Genomic DNA, 19,562 nt, shown 5'->3' on the forward strand with positions numbered 1-19,562 from the left:
TGCTGTTCTAAAGCTTGTTCCTGTGATTGTCCAGTTACAGTAATATTGAACCTTTATTCCTTCATCTTCTCAAGGTGGTTAATAATTGTGGCAAGATTTGTAAAAGGTAGAATTGTGCTCTTGCTGTTCACCCAGGAGTTGCTAAGATCTATGAAAAATCTTCATATCACCTCTTGGAAATTGTTTTTCATTATGTTTTTATGTTTTATTTTGTTTTAGTTATGGTTGAGGAAGGTTGACAAGTTAGTGACCTAATCTAGGTCTGGTTCGTGCATGCTGTTCAGTGTTTGATGCCTGCAGCAAAATATGTGTGACTGCTTCTGATGAAAAATGTGAAGTGGCATGAAAATGCTGTTTTGTGTTGAGCTGTGCTCACACATGCAAGTCTTCAACAGCTATGTTTGAACTCCTCATAAAGGAAAGGTTTAGTCACTAAGAAGTATGAAATGGCACATATTATTTTTGCATTTTATTTAGCATAATGAGATTATGCTAAAGAGGGGTGATGAGGTATGGTGTACTTAAATCATTTTTTAATTTTACCCACCCAGATCTTCATGGTTAGGGTGTTTTTGAAACCCAGGAACTATTTAGAAATCTAGGTATATTAATTTATAATTCCATTCTTACATACATTTGCAGTATGCAAAAGGAAACTACTTACTGGTTCATACTATATGATCTTAACTTATCTAAGGTAAGAAATGTAATTACTTGAAAACTGTGTTCTGGATGGTATAGAAAATACACTATTTAACTGATGAGAATAATGGAGCATATAGCTGCATGATCAGGAAAAAAATAATTCAGTTTGTCATCTTACTTCAAAATTTTCATCTTCTTAAAGCTGTTGGAAGATGGTAGATTTGTGTAATTGAATTGTTCTTGTAGCAGCAATTGAAATTCTTTTGGGCTAATAACAGGAACAATAGTTTTAGCCACTTTATATAAATTTGATATGAAATTCATGTTGTATAATAAATTTTTGTGGGAATGTGGAGTTGCTGTGCTCAAAGTCGTTATTTTTATTCCTGAGTTTCTAATTATTTGATTTTACAGTTTTCTGATCAACAGTGTGGAATTATTCAGCTGACATTTGTTTGCATCCTGTTAAAGTATCACACAACATCTTATGTTTCTTATAGCTGTAGCACTTGGTTCACTCGCCCTATTTTTATACAGAGCTCTGTTTATGAAGGGACTTGATTTTCTATATTTACATTGAAAAAATAGCTTTTTATTGAATTGAAGGAGTTCTGAAGCACTACTTGCATACTTGCAGAGTCAAAACGTTTAATTTGTTTTGTTGCCTTGAAGAGTCCATATTTTAATCTATAAAATGTCCATATTATTCCATAAATATGGGCAAAACTGCCCTTAGCATTAATTTTAGTGAAAAGGCAGGATATAAATTTGATAAATAAAACTGTGCCCCCGGGGGGGGGGATCTAGATCAATCAAATCTCAATTGCAGGAGTTTATCTTAATGTCTTTCTTAATGTAATATTTGTACTGTAATAGTTATACCTTATTTGGTTGAATATTTAAACAGCTTCCAAGTGACTTCCTAAATACCTATTATTTTCATCACTGAAATCAGAAGGGAGACCACCTAGCAAGCAGCCTCAGTAATACGCCCCTAGTTGTACCATGGCTGTACCATATGACTGCTGCCTAGCATATCACTATATTGTTTTTTCCCTTCTGTCCTCAGATCCTGCTGTGAGTCAGCATAGATTAATTTCCCATGGAGCTAGGGAACTCTTATGAAGCTGCAAGAAAATGAACAGCTGAGGGAAAGGGTGGAGAAACTGGGACAGAGTGAGTGAATGTATGATTGGGTGAATGAGGAAGGGGAGATAATAATCCTGTCCAGAATTACTTGGAATATTGTTATAGCTTTTGCTCTAAAAATGTTTCGGTTTGTGGATTTTGAGTTTGACTTCTGGTAAGCATGTTTCATCTATCAGTTTATACTACAATATAAAAAGGGACAAATAAGTATTCTGTCTTAACCCTTTAGCTTCAGTTAACTAGGCTAAAACATGTTTGACACATTATTGCATTAAGTTTTTAAGGGCTGTGGAGTGCTAGTCTTAACATTTCCTTTTCAACTCTCACGTGTAGTATCTAGTTTTACTGCAAAATTAAATTTAATAATCTATTAACAAATTAATTAAATTTGTTTTATATGTTTCAAAGAACTTTTTAACATGTTTCTTATTCTTTAATTATTGAAAATTAGTCCAGCTAAAATGTCACCTTTCACTATTTGGCTTTAAAGGGAGACATAAATGGTAAGTTCATTGCATCATTTAGAACCTCCATAAGAATCCATGTTTTGGGCTTGTAGTGACTTTGGAAATGTGTGGAATGTACAAATAATAAAAATGTATGAATTTCATTTTCCAAGTTACCAGTTGAAGTAGGAGGAGGAAAATCTGTAGGTTAGAACTGAGACTCTTGACTTCAATAATTCCTGAAAAGCAAACAAAGCAAAGTCAAAACATGTTATTGAACCCCAGTAATACTTGGATGCTATTCACATGTACATAGTTTGCTTGTCAGACTATAGTTCCTGGGTTAAGCAACTCCGTTAATCCAACAGCAAAAACAGGGCAATTTTTGAGTTATCTCTGGTTATTCCAACCCAGGAATAACCCAGAGTTTCAGGTTTGTATATCATGAAATAACCTTGGGATGTTAACTGAAAGTGTAAATGATGAGCTTGCAGGAAGCAGTGCACATACGACTTGGTGATCCTTGACAATTCCTGGGTTAACTCAGGAATTACAGCATGACATGTGAACAAGGTCATATTCTAAGGTGGTGCTCTTGACTGATAGAAAAATTCCTTTTTTAATTGGTTTGAAGATTGTAACCCCAGTGACTTAGGGTGCAGAACAGAGATATACTCTGAAACTATATTAAGCAGTTAGCTGTTAGCAAGTTTAAAAATTGTTGTGGTGTTGAATAATTGTGCTTTAATGGGACATTTTGAATGTGTGTCCCCCCTCTACACCGCTCCAGATGATTTATTGGCAGTTTTTGTTCCAAACTATTTTAATCAATTCTTTAGTTCAAGGAACATTTATATTGAGTCACTGGTACCAAATGTGCTGCACACATGTGACTCTGACAGTTATCTATGTTTTTATAATTAGCTGTAAGAATTTCCATGATAGCACCTTTAACTTTAATAATAATTCCACAGTAAAAGTTACTTCTTGATACATAAGATGTAAAACAGGACTTAGTTTTATGTACTTTGGAGTTGTTTCTTTTTAAATCTATTTGTAATTGAATAGTTTTAAAAAATTGTCTTAGGCAAAGCTAGTGAAAATGAAATATGCAAATTGCAATATTAAATGTCTGGTATTTTCTAGCCATACAAATTAATACTTAAAAGTAAATCCTGTCTTTAAAATGACTATGTCATCTTTACAGTGTTTAATATATGTTTGGAAGTATCATGAACAATTTGAAATTCTAGAAGAAACATGTCAATAATTTTCTATTCATGTCAATGGATTACTCAGATTTAACTCTCAGCTAATAAAAATCTTACACCAGTCATCAAGTGATACACCAGACCAAGTTTCTGCAGAGATCAGAAAACATTTCTTATTAATTTAGGAGATAATCCAATGGAGATGAGATGTTCAGAAACCTTTTCATTGCTGGATTATGGCTACCTTATGCAGGGCAGGAGGAGTGTGGAAACAATCTTTGCCTACCTGCTGCATCCATCCCACAAGCTTAATATTTATTAATTTATTACATTGCATTTATATCCTGCCTTTTCCTTCTTTCAGGAATCCAAGGTGACTTGGATAGCCTGGTTATCTTGATTTTCCCATAACAACAAACCTTTGAGATAGGTTGGGGTGAGAGTCAGCCAAGTGGGAACTAGAACCTGTATCACCCAGGTCCCCAGTCCAACACTATAACCACCACATCATACTGGCTGGTCAGCTATCTTCAGGGTGCTCATTCTTACAGTCATATTATTGCACCAAAATAGACTCTTGAAGAAGAGTAACTGTAATAATTTAAAACAGCTACTATTTTAGGAAGTAGTATTTCTTCTGTGTATTTGAAAGGTGGAAGAAAAGCCCTACTTGGTGGCAGACTGAGGGATAATTTTTATGTCTTTGCATTCTCTCTTGTTAAAAACAAAGGTACCTTCTCATCTTATCAAATCAGGTAAAAAAAAAGAAAATGTGTTTATTCTTTGTTTTCTTTGAACAGGTTTGTAATGTAGCAGTTAATGAAGTTTGGAACAATGCTCCCAAAATTTATCAGTTTAGTAAATGTTCTCTTTAAGGCTATATTCTATATACATCAGGGAATAAGCCTTAATTGTACTTGATAATCAATTCTGACTGTGTAAACCATGTAATATGACTGCCACTTTCCAAATTTATTTGCACCCCAAGCTCTCCAATACAGTTTTGAAGAATGTGTTACAAAAAAAGTTGAGCTTTTGGCATGAGCAGCCTACCTTTTAATGTCCAGATAGGAAAGTAGAGAAAAATCCTTTTGATAGTTGAAGGGAATGGATGCTGATCGTGCATGCTTGACAAAAATGAATAGCATTATTATCCCTTTTGTTACACTATGTTATCTGGTTATTCTAGCATTTCCCCTTTTAAGGCAATGTTATCAGTTGCATTGCCTTTTTTCCCAGTAGAATCTAATAACGGTGTAATCCTGTGTATGGCTATTCAGAAGAAGATTCAATAGGGTTTGCTCCCAGGTAAGTATGTATAAGACTGCAGCCTTAAGTTGTGGAAAGTTTAACTGTCATGTAGCTTGCTTTCACAATACTTTTGAAAAGGTGGTAACTCTTCCATTATTATATGCTGCTCTACAGTAAATTCTTGGAATGAGGGAAAGCACAGAATAGTGGTTTACAAAACAACTTCTCCACCTAATTGTAAAATGGATGTGGTCCAGCTGCCTTATCCATTTATTACTACTGCTATGCTTTCTGCATAGTGGAACTGAAAGTAGCTTCAAGACGACCATCCATCCATTCATAATATTCATATAAATAATTTAAGACTACAGAATCTTAATTGGAACAGAGACAGGAGAAGCCACATCTCTTTTTTTAGTTATTATAAACTGATAACTTTAATTTGTCTACATTTGATCACTATTTTTTCTTAGCTGTATTTAAACATACCAATGCACCCCAAATAAATACCAGAATAATCTTTCAAACATTAGCATTTAAGTAAATAGATGATTAGCAAGATAGGCACTTTCCTGGATAGTTGCTGGTGGTCTGATTAGAAAGACCTTGGTTAAATAAATAGATGATTCCCTGAGGTTTGGGATTTGAAAACTAGTGTGTTTTTGATGCTGAGTTTTGGAGTCCCTAATTTTGCATTTTTCTTGTAGATCATGGGTCCTCACACTATGGCCCGGGGACCAGATCCGGCCCGCCATGCCCATTTGGACCCACCACGCATGCGCCCACCACTGCCCACCTTGCCCTGCGTGCAGGGAGGCAGTGGTTTGCTCACTTGGAGAAAACGATCTCCACACAAGCAAGCTGCTGCCTCCTGTGCCCGCCTCGTGGCGTGTGCCTGCCCCCCCCCCACCTCCCCTCACTGCCTGCGCCGGCCCACACACACCACCTTTCTGGCCCACGTCCAGCACTGGCACTTTTCAGTTGGCTCCTGGTTAAAAAGGTGGAAGACCCCTGTTCTAGATCCTACGATCAATGGTTTCATCTATATAGCATCCCATGCCAGCATCAAGGGCTTAATTATTAGACATTGATCACAATGTTTTTGTGATTTTAACATCAATATTAAGGGGTTCTCTAAAATGGGGGTTCTCTAAAATTAGTATGTTGAATTTTATTTTTTTTATACAGCTCAGCTTAGTGAAGCTTTGAACTGAAGTGCTTTGAAAGTTAAGTTATCAAGTTTATTATGCTATTGTGGAAGTGCTAAATTATTCAATAGACTATGTGTACTGCGAGGCTTTCATCATCGCCACCTCACTGCATTGATATCCCACCTCACCTCACCCAGGTGGCTTCTATAGGGCCATTTATCCTCAGAGCAAAGAAGCCTGTGAGGTAGGTTAGAATGAGACTGAACTTCATGGCCAAATGGGGATTAGAGCCTGGATTTCTCAGGTCCGGAGTCCAACATTCAATCCATCACACCACACTGGTTATCTCATGATCTGTTAGTGCTTGAGTTAAGCTTAATATGTATTGGAATAGGTGAAAACAGTAATTATATGCTTATCTGTTCCATATGCATATGATGATCATTGTCTACTTCTACTTGAGTTTTCTTGTGTCTTGATGTGTTTAATTCTCAGTAAAAGTTTTTTTTTTCCAATGCAGAGTATGTGAAAAATTTCTCTACTCCATTTCTAGCCACTTGCATCCAACCCTTGTTTAAATCCTTTTAGTAAATGCCACTAGTTGCACTTGTTTCTAGAATTCACAAAGGAGGGAAATTCTGAAATTCAGTGTTTAAATGTTAGAGAGTTGCACCTGGAGATTCCCTTCAAGATTCCCTTCGGTGTTTGTGGAATGAAAACACAAACACATTAACCCTGTGTTAAATCAAAAAAAATGCTTCATTGGAGTTTGACGTGACAGTAACACAGGATTAGTAGTAGTAAGACATACTCTACCCATGACACATATATTTATAGAGGTTTGTCAATTGACCTTTTCCAGACAGGTCACAGATGGAAAAGACACACATTCTCATGCCCAGCTGGGGAGATGGGTAGGAAGGAAGAGGAACATGGATAGTGTTATATATGGCCTTCATGTTAGTATTGAACATATGTTTGTGGCTGGTGCCAAGGATTAGGAAGACTAGGGAGCAACCAAAGGTCTACAAATTCAGAAAGGTCTATTCCTTTCGCCCCTCCACTTGCTGCCATCCAACCAAATCAAAATGAGTAGGTTTGATTGGGTCTTTCATCAAATCCAGACACTATAGAGACTGGAGAAGTGTCCTTGAAGATCATCTGTGCTATGAGAGTACTTCTGAGGCTGGTCTATTCTGGAGCACCTGCCCATCCTCTGTTAGCTCTAGCAAAAGAGGATAAAGTTTTAGAGGTCAGCTAGCTCTCCAGAGGATGACACAAGCATTTTCCTGGGACACTTCTCCAGTTTCTGCAGTGCATGGATTTGAGAAAGGACCTCCTCAAAATCAGTAATAGATGTCAGTGAATGAATGGAAAAGGTTGGTGACACAAATGAGGCAGGAAGGGAGGCATTGAGCTGTACAACAGAGAGATGAACTGAGAGTGTGGAAGGCAGGAGGTAAACAGTGGCAGGAGGTCACAACAGGAAGGGGAAGGCAGTGAGCAGCAGCAGCAGGGGACAAGTGACACATTCAGGAAAGTGGGCAGGGGCCTTTGGTGATATCAAGCTCAAAGGAATCTAGATGCTTGGTGAAAGCCTGGTCATGTTTTCACAGAAGATAAAAATAGAAATACGCTTAAGCTATATAAAACACATAAAGCCTGTTCTAAGGAAAGGAAGGTATATTATGAACTGAGACAAAAACATGTTCTTATGTGCAAGCTGCCCAGAGAGCTTTGGCAGTGGGACAGTATAGAAATGTAGTAATGCTGTCTCCCATTTAGCCATTTGTACTTTATAAATATTAAACCGTTTAGATATATCTATATCTGATTTACTTGTAATCCCATGTTTCATTTCTACAATTTTAATTTTCAAAGGTGAGTGAAGTAGGGCTCATCTTTTGAAGAATGACCAGCAAAATTGTTATTCCAGATTTCTGTGCAAGCTTTCTTTGGAAGTTGAGGTGAAAACATATTTTAAAAATTAGATAAGTGATTGGCTTAAATGTACTTCACCGTACTCAGAATTCAGTGTGTGCAAAAATGTTTTATGCTTACTATTAAATGATTAAGATACTTGCATGTAATTATTTCTTTAACAAGAAGTCTATTGATGGGGATCAGTTTTAATTATCAAATGTTTTAAAGAATAAAACAATGGATGAATTAATAAGGAAAACAGCCATATTCACATGCATATTTGAGGTAATGTTTTTATTTTAATTGAAATTTTAGAAATAATTGGAAGGAATTTAAATGTTTCAGCTGAGCATTCATGCAAGTTATAAACATGTATTAAAACATGACTTAGATAATACAGTATTTCATTTGCAGTTATAACTTTGAAGAGATTCATACTGCTTGTAGGTGTGGCTTTGTAGAGATATATGCCACAAACCTATGTAGCATAACTTACTGTGTGTGCCTTTTTATTGACAGTTTGGATATCATTTATTATAAAGATTGTTGCATGTGAAGACAACACAGAAACATAGATTAATCATCAACTATTGCAGGCTGGATTTTTGCATTCATTTTTATGTGAAATCACCACAAAACAACTTTGATCTTTTTTATCTGTACAGTGAGAATTTCGTTTGAACAATTTCGTGTTTCAAGACCCATGTTTCATGGAAGCAAATGAAACTTTCTAGGGAATAAGTACAAGCACAGTTAGTAATAAATCTCTTATAATTTGCAAGAAAAACTCAGTGGATGGTTGATTTGAGAGCATGAGAGCTGGTATTGTGTCGTAGCTAATGGAATATGATCTGGAGAGTCCCAATCAAATTTCACCTCATTTGGTACTTTAAGCATTTTTTTTAGTGATTCATCTACATCATGAGAGTAATACTGGTCTGTTTTATAAGGCTGGTGTAAGGATGACTTAAGAATGTAAGTATTTAGTTGTTTGAAAAGCTGAATATGTATATGCTACAGTTTTATTCAGTGCAAATATTTTAGGATTAGGCTGGAAGTTGGCATGCTGTTTATAGGTGAATGTAATTCTTGCTTTCATTGCATGATTCCATATGATATCTGCATTTTTGGTAATAATGGCTAATTTTTACTTGTTTAGCTTGAAATAGGACTTTGGACCAACTTCATGTTCTGGGTCACAAAATAGAGGTGATTTAGGCATGTGTTTAAAGTTGAAGGAAATTTCAGAGTTGTCTAATTATCTTTTTTGCATAAGCCTGAGCTCCTTTTAGGTCTTTTATTATTATTTAATTAAGACATTTGGCCCCAGCTGTAGTTATCCATGTGGATAACAGCATAGATTAAAACAGTCTCACAATAAATTTAAAAAGGTTAACATTAAAAAGTAACAATAGAATGAAAGCAATGAAATAAAAAATCAGAAACTTGAGTTCTCATGAAAACTCAGAGAGAAAAATAGTGTTTGTTTGCTCCTTAATAATTTGGTGGTTAGTGTAGGTTTGAATGCCTTTGGTGTGCTTTGGCTAGTATATTAGTTAACCTTTCCCAGAGAAAGTAGATACAAACACTGTCACACATCCTTTAATCCCATTTCATTTTTGATGCAATGTGCTCTGTCTTTTGAAGTGTTCAGAAAGGAGCAGGTCTTGCAAGGAGCTGTTTCCAGATTGTTGGTGGGTTACTGTTATTTGAGTGAATAGTTTTTCAGTATGTATTGGTTATTGGACGTCTTTCAAGCCCTCAGTAAAAGCATTGGCTATAGTTATCACTGACTAAAACCCTAAATTGCTTGTATCCAAGATGCTTAATAAGTCACTGGGTATTGCACAGTCCAGCTTGCTTTGAAAACTTTCAGCAAGACCCTTTTCCATGACTTGCCACCATATGAATTATGATTAGTGGCTGAAAAGGCCGTATCAGTCATGATACCCAGACTTTGAAACTTAGTTCCTTGGAAAGCCTGTTCAACCCATTTTCTTTTGGGTTTTTGGAGAAAAGTAATGAGGATGACAGTATTACATTTATACTCCACATTTTCCCCTCACAAGGAACCCAAGGCTCTGTTCTGTGCCTTTCCATTTCATCCTCACATCAACCCTGTGAGGTAGGCTCAGTCTGTGTCTGGCCCAAATTTCCTCAGTGATTTTCATGGCTGATAGACAACCAGAACCTGGATCTCCCAAGTCCCACTTCATCATATTAACCGTTGCCAAGCACTTTACCTTAGATGATGGAGCATTTAGAATATAATGTTGAATGGCTTCTGGGGAGGGGGTTAGCTGCTTTATTTTAATGTTGTATTGGTTGAGAAGGGAACCTCTAGGTCAGGGAGCTTTCATAGATTCTTAAAACTGGGCTTTGCCCTCCAAGAGGGGAGCAGGCCCCTTTGTTCTATCCAATCTGTTATTCTTTTGCATTGTTACCATGTACTAATAACTTCATTGCATTGGTAATGAAAATAACAATCCGGCATTCATTGTAAATAAATGAAGGTCCACTAATAAACTGGATTTCATTGATTGTTACATGTGTTTTGTTGAGCTGATAATTTTTCATCTTGAAAAGCAAGTGGTAGATACTTTAAAGATTTATCACATATTATTTGGAAAGCAAATCTTGGAATATTTACTTCCTTTTATCATTTGATCCATTCATGAGGATCCTGCCATAGTGTTCCTTTCTATAGTGTTCATTTTCTTTTATGTTCCACTATAATATTTTTCCTTTATACATTGCTTTTCCTGTCTAGTTCTCATCTTGTTCCTGGACCATCACAACTTAACTGTTGTGCAAGCTATTTGGAGAATTTTTTCCCTTCCTATTTTGAGTTAAGACGCTTCATCTGAACTTTAAACAAATATATTTGAGAGGATAATTTGACTGTTCATTAAAAAGTATAAATATAGATTTAATGGACAGGTAAGTAGGATTTGACTTACTGATGAAGTTAGTTCACTCCATTCTCCCCACCAACACCCTCTTCTTTTGCTCCTAATTGCTGGGTCCTTTAGTCACATGTGAATAAGTATCACATGCTGTCTGCTTCTAATTCTGATACTTTAGTTCAAAATTTAAATCAGAATAGTGCAAGTGACTGGTTCACATTAATTTTGGCGTACAAAATGGAACTGTTTTTCTGTACTGTTGTCTCTGGTAGGATACTTAGATATCATTTATTTATTTATGGTATTTTTCCCCCTGTCCAATACCCAGTGGGTCTCTGGATGGCTTACAGTTCAAATCTAATAAATACATATATACCCAAGTAATACAAATAATCCATGAACTGAGCATAAAAACATAGTTAAAATTAAACATTAAAAATACGGAAGGATAAAAAGGTCTTGACCTGGCACCGAAAAGCATATAATGTTGGTGCCAGGTGGACCTCTCTGGGAAACTCATTCCATAGCCGGGGCGCCATCACAGAGAAGGCCCCACTCTGAGTATGTTCTCTCCTAACCTCCTTCAAGGAGGATTCCCGGAGCAGGGCCTCTGCTGCAGGTCTTAAGGGGCGGGTGGGCATGTAGGGAAGAAGACATTCCTTTAGGTTTCCTGGACCCAAGCTGTTTAGGGCTTTATAGGTCAATACCAGCACCTTAAATTGAGTCCAGGCTCCAATTGGAAGCCAGTGAAGCTGATAAAGGACCTGTGTTATATGAGAATAGTGACCGGCCCCTGACAGCATTCTGGTGGCTCTGTTCTGAACCAATTGAAGTATCTGGAACATCTTTAAGGGCAGCCCCATGTAGAGTGTGTTACAGTAATCCAACTGGGAAGTTATTAGAGAGTGTGTCACCATTGCTAGGCAGTGCTCGTCCAGGTAAGGATGCAGCTGATGGATCAGCCAAAGCTGAAGGAAAGCACTCCTTGCCGCTGCCACCACCACCTGGATCTCCAGGGAGAGCTCCAGGTTGAGGAGCACTCCCAAGCTGTGGACCCTGTCCTTTAGAGGGAGTGCAACCCCATCCAGGACAGGGCCAAAATCACTTACCTGAAAACCTGAACCACCTACTAAAAGGAGCTCCAGCTTATCTGGATTGAGTTTCACTTTATTGGCCCTCATCCAGCCCATTACCTCAGCCAGGCACTGGTTCAGGACAGCCACTGCCTCACCTGGATTAGATGTAAATGAGATGTAGAGCTGGGTGTCATCAGTGTACTGATGAGTCTGCAGCCCAAACCTTCTGATGACCTCTTCCAGCGGTTTCATGTAGATGTTAAATAGCAGGGGGGACAAAATTTGTTAGTGCTCCCTCAACAATGTAAGAATTATCCAGACCTTGGTGATAAGAAATGTAATTTTCTTGTGAGCTAATCATGGTAGGTGCCTGCTGTATGCCAGTAAAAGCATGCTCTGTTCAGCTTTTTTTAGTGCTGAGCAAAAGCAATGTTACTTTGTATAAATTATTTAGCCAGTTATTCTGTCTTAGCAACAAATTGTTTTTCAGGTGACTTGTACATTCCTGGATGTGGCAGACAAAACAGCATAATGGCATATGTGGGGAGTCTTCCCATGACTTAATAGCAACAGGCAGAATTTATATTTTGGAAGAAGTGTTTTTTCCCAATCCTTACTAGTGATTCAGAGCTCTTAGCCCCAGTAGCATGTCAGTCAGTGTTCTTTTCTTTTTCAGTGTTCAGTGTTCTTAAATATGTTTCTCCTCATTAGGATCTGACATTAAATATGTTTCATTGTCTGTGTTTGAGTTTAGTATGGTGGTTCTGAAGGTCTAGAGGTGGTTCTAATATATAAATGTTACATTCCTATTATACTTATCTGACTTGGGAAAAGAAATGGACAGGAAATGTTTTACAGTTGTGGTCTAGCAGGATAGTGTTAGGAATGCTTTCCATATTGTGTGCACTGGTGTGGGGAACTGATTTCATCCCAAGGGCTGCATATACTTTAGAAGAAGCTCTTGGGCATTATTCCAGTGGTGTGTGGGGCAAAATACAGAAAGCTCCACACCATTGTAGCTTTAAGTTCTTAGTGCCAATAACTAAGCCTTATGAAATTCATTTAAAACTAAAAATCTGTAAGGCAGGAAACCAGCTGCTGTGGTTGCAGGGGAAGGTGAAGGTAGCATAGCTCTCTGGGGAACCCCTGTGGGCTGGACTTGGGGCCACAGAAAAACTGGATTTGGTGACTTGTTGTCAGTGTAGTTTTCATTTTCCTTAAAATGATGCATGGTTGATGAAAATCAAAAGACTTAGAGAGTTGGAGGGTGATGTTAACAATTTTAACCTCCTAGAGATTCCTAGGTGACATTTTGTTTAACCACACTAAAAAGGACATGCTGTATTGTTATTCTAATAAAAGTTTCCCTGTATTTGCTATTGAGAAAGATTTAAACTGTCTCCCACCTCAAAAAGCACTTTTTCTGGCAACTCCTTAAATAATTTTGCATGTCTTATCTGTCAACCCACATTTCTCTTGTAATCTCATTTAGCCATAATGGTCTGTGGAAGCAGCAGGCACTATAGTACCTTATCTATATCATGTTGTTTACTTCAACATTAGAAATATCCATATTCATCAGGAATGAAACTGACTTGGAACATAATGAATTCAAGTACTGGCATATTTGACGGCACAGCAAATGTTTATGTCTACTTGTGAATGCCTGCTTTTGTTAATCTGTACTAATTTTGCTCATTCAATAGTATTTAAATTGCCTTGAGTGCCATTTTATTGGTAGGGTACAAATCACATTCAATTTGTGTTAATATTACTTGTCATAAATGAAGTTCATTAATACCAAATAGGACTCTTGATTCTTCTATAAATAACGATAGCTTCATTTTCTTGATATGCTTAAGAAATCTATTGTACCTGGAACAAGGGCCTATGCTGCTATTTAAAATATAATTTAAATAGCTTACCTCAGTTACCACTGATAGTTGCCTAATCCTACTCTTACGATTGTATGCAGTAAATGTTGAGTTGTAACATTATGATAGGTCACATTACCACTCTTTGAAATTTCCATTAAATCCTGTGTTTTGCAGGTGTGTGAAAGCTATTACAGTATTTTTTTAAAAAGCTGTTTTAAAACGTTTAACTTGATTATTGCATACTTTTCCTTTGTACAGTAATTTTAATATTTTTGGATGCCCTCTTACAGTGGTTGGATACATCTTTTCTGTCTTAAAATAATTCAGATTTCTAGAATGTTTTGGTTTTCTTGGTAAATTTTATATACTGCCTTCATAGCCTTCAGATTCCAAAGAAATATTTTATATGTTATCTTATGTATTCCATAACTTTCTCAGTCTGTAGTGTAATTTTTACTGCTAAATTTTTCCAGGTTGTCCATTATCATGATGTTTAAATTCTGAGTGATAATGACTTAATAGCTGTTGTGTTTTACTTAGTAGCATAATGCAGTGTAGTTGCACAGTGAATGATCTCAGTTGGAAGGTAGTATGTTTCCAAGCCCATATGGCAACTTTTGTAAATAATGATGTTTTTACAAAGTCAAAAGTATCCTGCTTCCTACATATATGTGTGAATTATTGAAAACTGGAAGGAAAAGGTTTGGCTTTTATATTGAAAATCATCTACAATTCTATTAAATAATTTAAAGCTCACCCTGCAAAACTGCTTGTTTTCTTGCCTGATTCTTAGTGGCTGAGGTAAATTTTATTTGTCACAGGCTCCTAACAGATTAATATTTGCTCACCTGCCCTGTGGCAGAGATCTGCTGTTTTGCTTGCAGTTAGGAATTTTTTGTTCCTAACTGGAAGCACTTTTTAAGATTAATATAGGTTTTATATTATCTGTATTCTGAGTTCTCAGATTTTAAGACCATCACAAATAAGTGCTTCCATTATACATTTTAGTGCATCAGACAGTATTTTCTAATACTGCACATTTTGTATATTATGTGCTGTAACTAAAGTCTAGTAGCATAATAATATACAGCACTGTAAGCAGTGCTAAATATTTCCATGTTCTCCTAGGGTTTGTTCATATAGTTGGCTTTGGCCTCTGTGATTGGGCCTGCTTCTATGAAGAACCAGAATAGTGAAGAGTATTTTCAAATACTTTTCATAGTATTTGAAAAAACCATCAAATATATTGTTAGAAATTATTGCTGCATATTTAGTCATAGTAGTTATGTGTACTTCTGCTTCACAAAATAGCTTTTGCAAAGTAATGCTGTGTATGTAGTAAGCAAGAACATTCCCTGGGTGCATGTGTACAAGATGTCAGGAGTATACAAGCGTGAGATAATTACACAGAGGCTACAGTCAAATGTGTGGACTAATTCAAAAGATATATTCAGACATTTCTCAACCATGTAGATACTGCCAGATGTGAGATTAAGAAAGATTATAAAGCTCGTGTATTTCTCCCTTGCTCCTCTGACCTTGCGGAAGGTGAGAATACATGCAGACATGAGAACTTCTCCCATTCTTTCACCTGGTAGAATTCTGTGGAGTCTGCATTTCTGAGCAGGGCCCAAGTGTTAAGATTCACACTTTAATATTATTTTAAAGTTTTTTATTTTTGCAGAGTTTAAATCTTTGTTTTATGCAAGTCAGTAAGATAGTTTTTTTTACATGACTGGCAAATTCTTGCAATTTCTGGATAAGATGGGAATGTTAAAGTGATAAGTGATAGGTTGACGATGAAAATTATGTTTACTTTCAGAGAGAACAGGAAATGAGAATGGGTGATATGGGTCCTCGTGGAGCATTAAACATGGGAGGTAGGGATCTGAAGCAAAAGGGTCTTGTTTTTGAAAACTTCTTTGAGACTGTACGTGTTACTCATGAATATTACATATACATTGACAAGTGTTCTTGAAATAAGACTTAATCTGGAAAATATTCATCAATAAATGTTTTCTCAATTTAATTACAAATTGGGAAACATACATGAACATGATGACTAGAGACTGTGAGGCTTGAATTCTTCAGGTGTATGATACCTTTGAGACTTTACTGATGAAAAGCAAAATATAACTTGTATCTGTTTTAAGAAGAGAGTGTTTTATGTTAATAGATTATAGGAATTCATTGATGCAAGCTTTTGAATAAGTTGCTATTTATTGGCATGTGAGGCCTGATTTTATAAAATAATTGAAAGCATAGTATTAAGCATTTTGAGTTCTTTAAACAGACAGTTTTCTGTCTTTCAAAGCTGCCTACTTTTACTGGACTTTGCTTGACATTTTTACATTATATGTACCATGTAAAGTTAGGCTTATGTGTTCAAAACCACAAGAGTGATTAGTTATGGGCAAAAGCAAATGAGTAGATCCCCAATAGCTAACCATGGTTTAGCAATTAAAACTGAGCCTCATATCTAGATTTTCCCAACCTTCCTTAAAGTTTAAATATGGTTGCCTGTCAGCACTCCATCCATTCTGGATAAACCCATCTTTAGATTATGCTCCCTCAGATGACTGTATTTGTATGTCCAATTTACTTCGTTACAGCCAGAAAGTTCCAATCATTCAAATATGAAGCTAATCTTAAAATATTAAGATATTTTCATTCTGGTTTCAGGCCCAGATATACGATTGAAATGGCCTTGGTTGTTGTTATGGGCATCTTGTGCTAAAAGATAAGAGACTGAAACCACTCATTCTCTGGATGTTTTAAAGACCTAAACAATCAGGGTTCTGATTATCTTGTCAAACATTTCCTCCAGTACGGACTGCTGTGGCTTTTGCAATCTAAAAATGAGGCTTTGTTTCAGATTCCATTCTGTGTGAGTTTTTTTCCTTCCCAGTCCCAACATGGTGAAATGTCCTCCTGTGAGGAGCATATACAGGGGTCCCCTTGTTACTGACTTCAGTGGCAGGCCAGTACTCATACTCTTCTGTATCAAAGGGCCTTTGTCATTTTGATTAATGAATTCAGTTGCTGTTTGCTTTTTTATCAAGTAATCATCTACCAGTTGTACAAATTGGATCCAAGTTTAGGCATTTATATAGTAGACCCACTGAATCAGTAGAACTAAGGTAGTCATTTCAGTGGGTTAGTTCTACTTCATAGCAGTTTTGTATAAAGTTTTGGAAAACTACTTTTGAACAGTGTTGTAGTTTAAAAGGAATACCATGGTCAAGAGCACTAAGCATCTGTTGGAGGACAAGCTTAAGTATAAATTTTAAATTAAATTTTATCTGTAGTAATGATAAAACATAACACCAGACTATGCATAGTGGGTGAAGGAGCACATAGTCCTGTTAAACCATGGTTAGTACTTGGGTTGTTGCAAAAAATGCATAAATTGACCATTCATAGGGAGAATATACTGGTCCCTTCACATATATATTGCATTTGGTGTAAAAACTTGAGCTACCCAGATACCCCTGTTTTATAGTGTTTTTAGGTCAAATGTTTGAATAAACATGGTTACTATCATTGTGTCTAGCTTCACCCTAAGAGCAAGTACTTTAATTTTCTTAAAATTAAAATTAAAGCCTACAGATCATTGCAATAGTTTAAGATGTGTGTGTTTTTAATTATATTTTTCATGCAGTCTCATCTTTGCTTCTGCATTTGTGAAATAATATGGTTCAGATATACCTCATATACCTAGTTACTACTACAAATCAGTGTACAAGTATCTCTGGATGTTTCAGTTTATTTCCAACTGGGCATTTTAGGTGATATTTTTAATGAAATACTCTTAAATCAGTCTGTTTTATTTAGTAAGCCGTTCCAAACGTTTTTGCTCTTTTAAGAGCCAAGTGGCTTGTATTGTTCAAATGCTAATGTTGGATAACAAATTGGATCTCATGTGGCAAATTAAGCTATCAATCCAGAGATGAATTTATGCTTGCAGTGGGTCTTTTCCTGCCTCTTCTGCTTGGAAATATGCCCTGTATCCAATTATTAATTCCTCACTGCAAGTGAACATACAAAACATTTTAACTGGCCACTTGCAATGTGATACAAGTGGGGAAAGTGATGTTATGAAAAGCTCCATGACACACAAATGCCAGAAGCAGGGATTTTTGGATTGGGGCCAGCTTGAAAGTTACTGCAGATATGCATGCAAGTGTTCCATAGTAATTTTTTTATGAAAAAGAAGTAGAACTGAGCATTGCTGACTTAATTGAGGTATAATTTTTAGGAGATTATACTTACAATGCTTACAATGTTTGCTTACAGTGAGAGAATGGAAGTAAATGTTCAGTCTCAAAGAATACAAGCAATTTGTTTCAAATAATGGATGTTCTGTATAGTTTTAATTGTACATTTTAATTCTTTAAAATTCAGTTAGGACAGCTCTAAGTGTAGACTGTTTTGCATAGATGCCTTTAGCCCAGCACCTGCTGGAAACCAAGGTCCTCCTCCTCCACCTCCAATGATGGGTATGAATATGAACAACAGAGGAACAATGCCTGGCCCTGCAATGGGTCCTGGTCCTTCCTTGGGGCCAGAAGGAGCTGCAAACATTGGAACCCCAATGATGCCAGATAATGGAGCTGTGGTAATGTATCATAACATTTAATTTTTTTCTCTGCTTTATTGTGGCACATCTCTTTGCTATAAAGATAACTTCACACTAAGTGATTTATAAGACTTTGAATGAATACCCTTTTGAAACTGAAATAATTTTATGCTTACTGATACTTTTGCTGAATTAATAACTTTTCAGTCATATTTCTTTTTTAATTCTTGAATTTAGAGTAGCCACAAATGCACAGTGCATTTATATGTACCAAAGGTACTACTTCTCAAAAGTAAAACAAAAATTAGTCATAAATGACTAATGATTAAAGAATTGTACAACTATTTTTAAAATTTATTTTGCAGTATTGGGGCAGGTAAACTTAGATAATGTGCATATATGATTGTGTAATGTAGTACCATGACATATAGTGTGAAGATATCTTTGAATAAATATTTTAAACAGATGTAATTCATTGATATTTTAGTAGTATACAGGTGTGGTCATAAGTGTAAGCACCTGTGTGACTGAGTCCTTTTGACAGCTGTTTATGAATGTGAGATCTAATTCAGTTTTTAAGGACATAAACAAGGTATAACTACCAGTTGAAACATGGAACATGTAAAATAGGCATTTAAAGGCAGAGTTCTGTGTACGTTTGGACTGAAAAATGGCCTATGACTGGAAGTTGAAGGCCCTTTCTCTGTCCATACTTGCACAAGTTTGTGCCCTAACCTGTATTTCTTGGCCATATCAAACAGCATTCCTTCCCAGGATTGACTTCCATAGAAAATGTGCCCTGGGAGGAATAATATGTACAGACAGACACTCATTTGTTGTTCTGCTATATGCATTCCCATTGCTCAGGAGGCTACCTCATACATTTTGTAGACCGCGACAATCACTTGAGTTTCCCATGTAATCTATGGGGTAATAGAGTTTTCAAGATATCTGATATAAGAGATAGTTTACCATAGACTGGCCAGAATACTAAAATAGTTAAATGGGACTTTCTAAGTCTTTTCATAATAGATCAAAGAGAAATTTGTCTGTATTATGCTAGCAGCTAATGAAGGGAGGACCACATCTTATATGTAAGAAGATTTAGACGTGTCAGTCAAGTAGAAGATTTTCAAACATAATAGGGGGGCATTTCACAAATTGCTAGATTCGTACCTATTTTCACAAGAGCCAAGTTTCTTTCTAAAACATTCATGTCTTCTACCGTACCAGAAATGGCTCAGTTGTAGCTTTTATGACCAGTATGAGGTAGGTGGAATGTTTTTGATATCACTGTCATCCAGGTAGCCTCTTTTCTTAACAGAAGCAGTCAGTTTATCTCATGCTT

At 36.3% G+C, this 19,562-nt stretch overlaps 1 protein-coding gene across 19 annotated transcripts in view; it reads left to right on the plus strand.

Annotated features, from left to right (window-relative positions):
• PSPC1 (paraspeckle component 1) overlaps positions 1 to 19,562 on the plus strand; it is a 77,060-nt gene that overhangs the window by 18,262 nt on the left and 39,236 nt on the right. For 11 of the 19 annotated variants that reach the window (XR_006415867.1, XR_006415858.1, XR_006415859.1 and 8 more), the window contains exons 7-8: positions 15,458 to 15,515; positions 18,075 to 18,253. The exons of 7 other annotated variants lie outside the window; for them this stretch is intronic. Coding sequence is in view for 1 of the 12 variants with exons in the window: in XM_044441778.1 (XP_044297713.1) it covers positions 15,458 to 15,515; positions 18,075 to 18,253 (237 nt within the window). In the remaining 11 variants the exon portion in view is untranslated. The remainder of the gene's footprint in view (positions 1 to 15,457; positions 15,516 to 18,074; positions 18,254 to 19,562) is intronic. One more of the 19 variants, XR_006415870.1, reaches the window with a different exon arrangement.

This window comes from Varanus komodoensis, unplaced genomic scaffold, assembly GCF_004798865.1.
Source record: "Varanus komodoensis strain SLA01 unplaced genomic scaffold, ASM479886v1 scaffold4, whole genome shotgun sequence".
In the NCBI taxonomy this organism is placed as follows: Eukaryota; Metazoa; Chordata; class Lepidosauria; order Squamata; family Varanidae; genus Varanus; species Varanus komodoensis.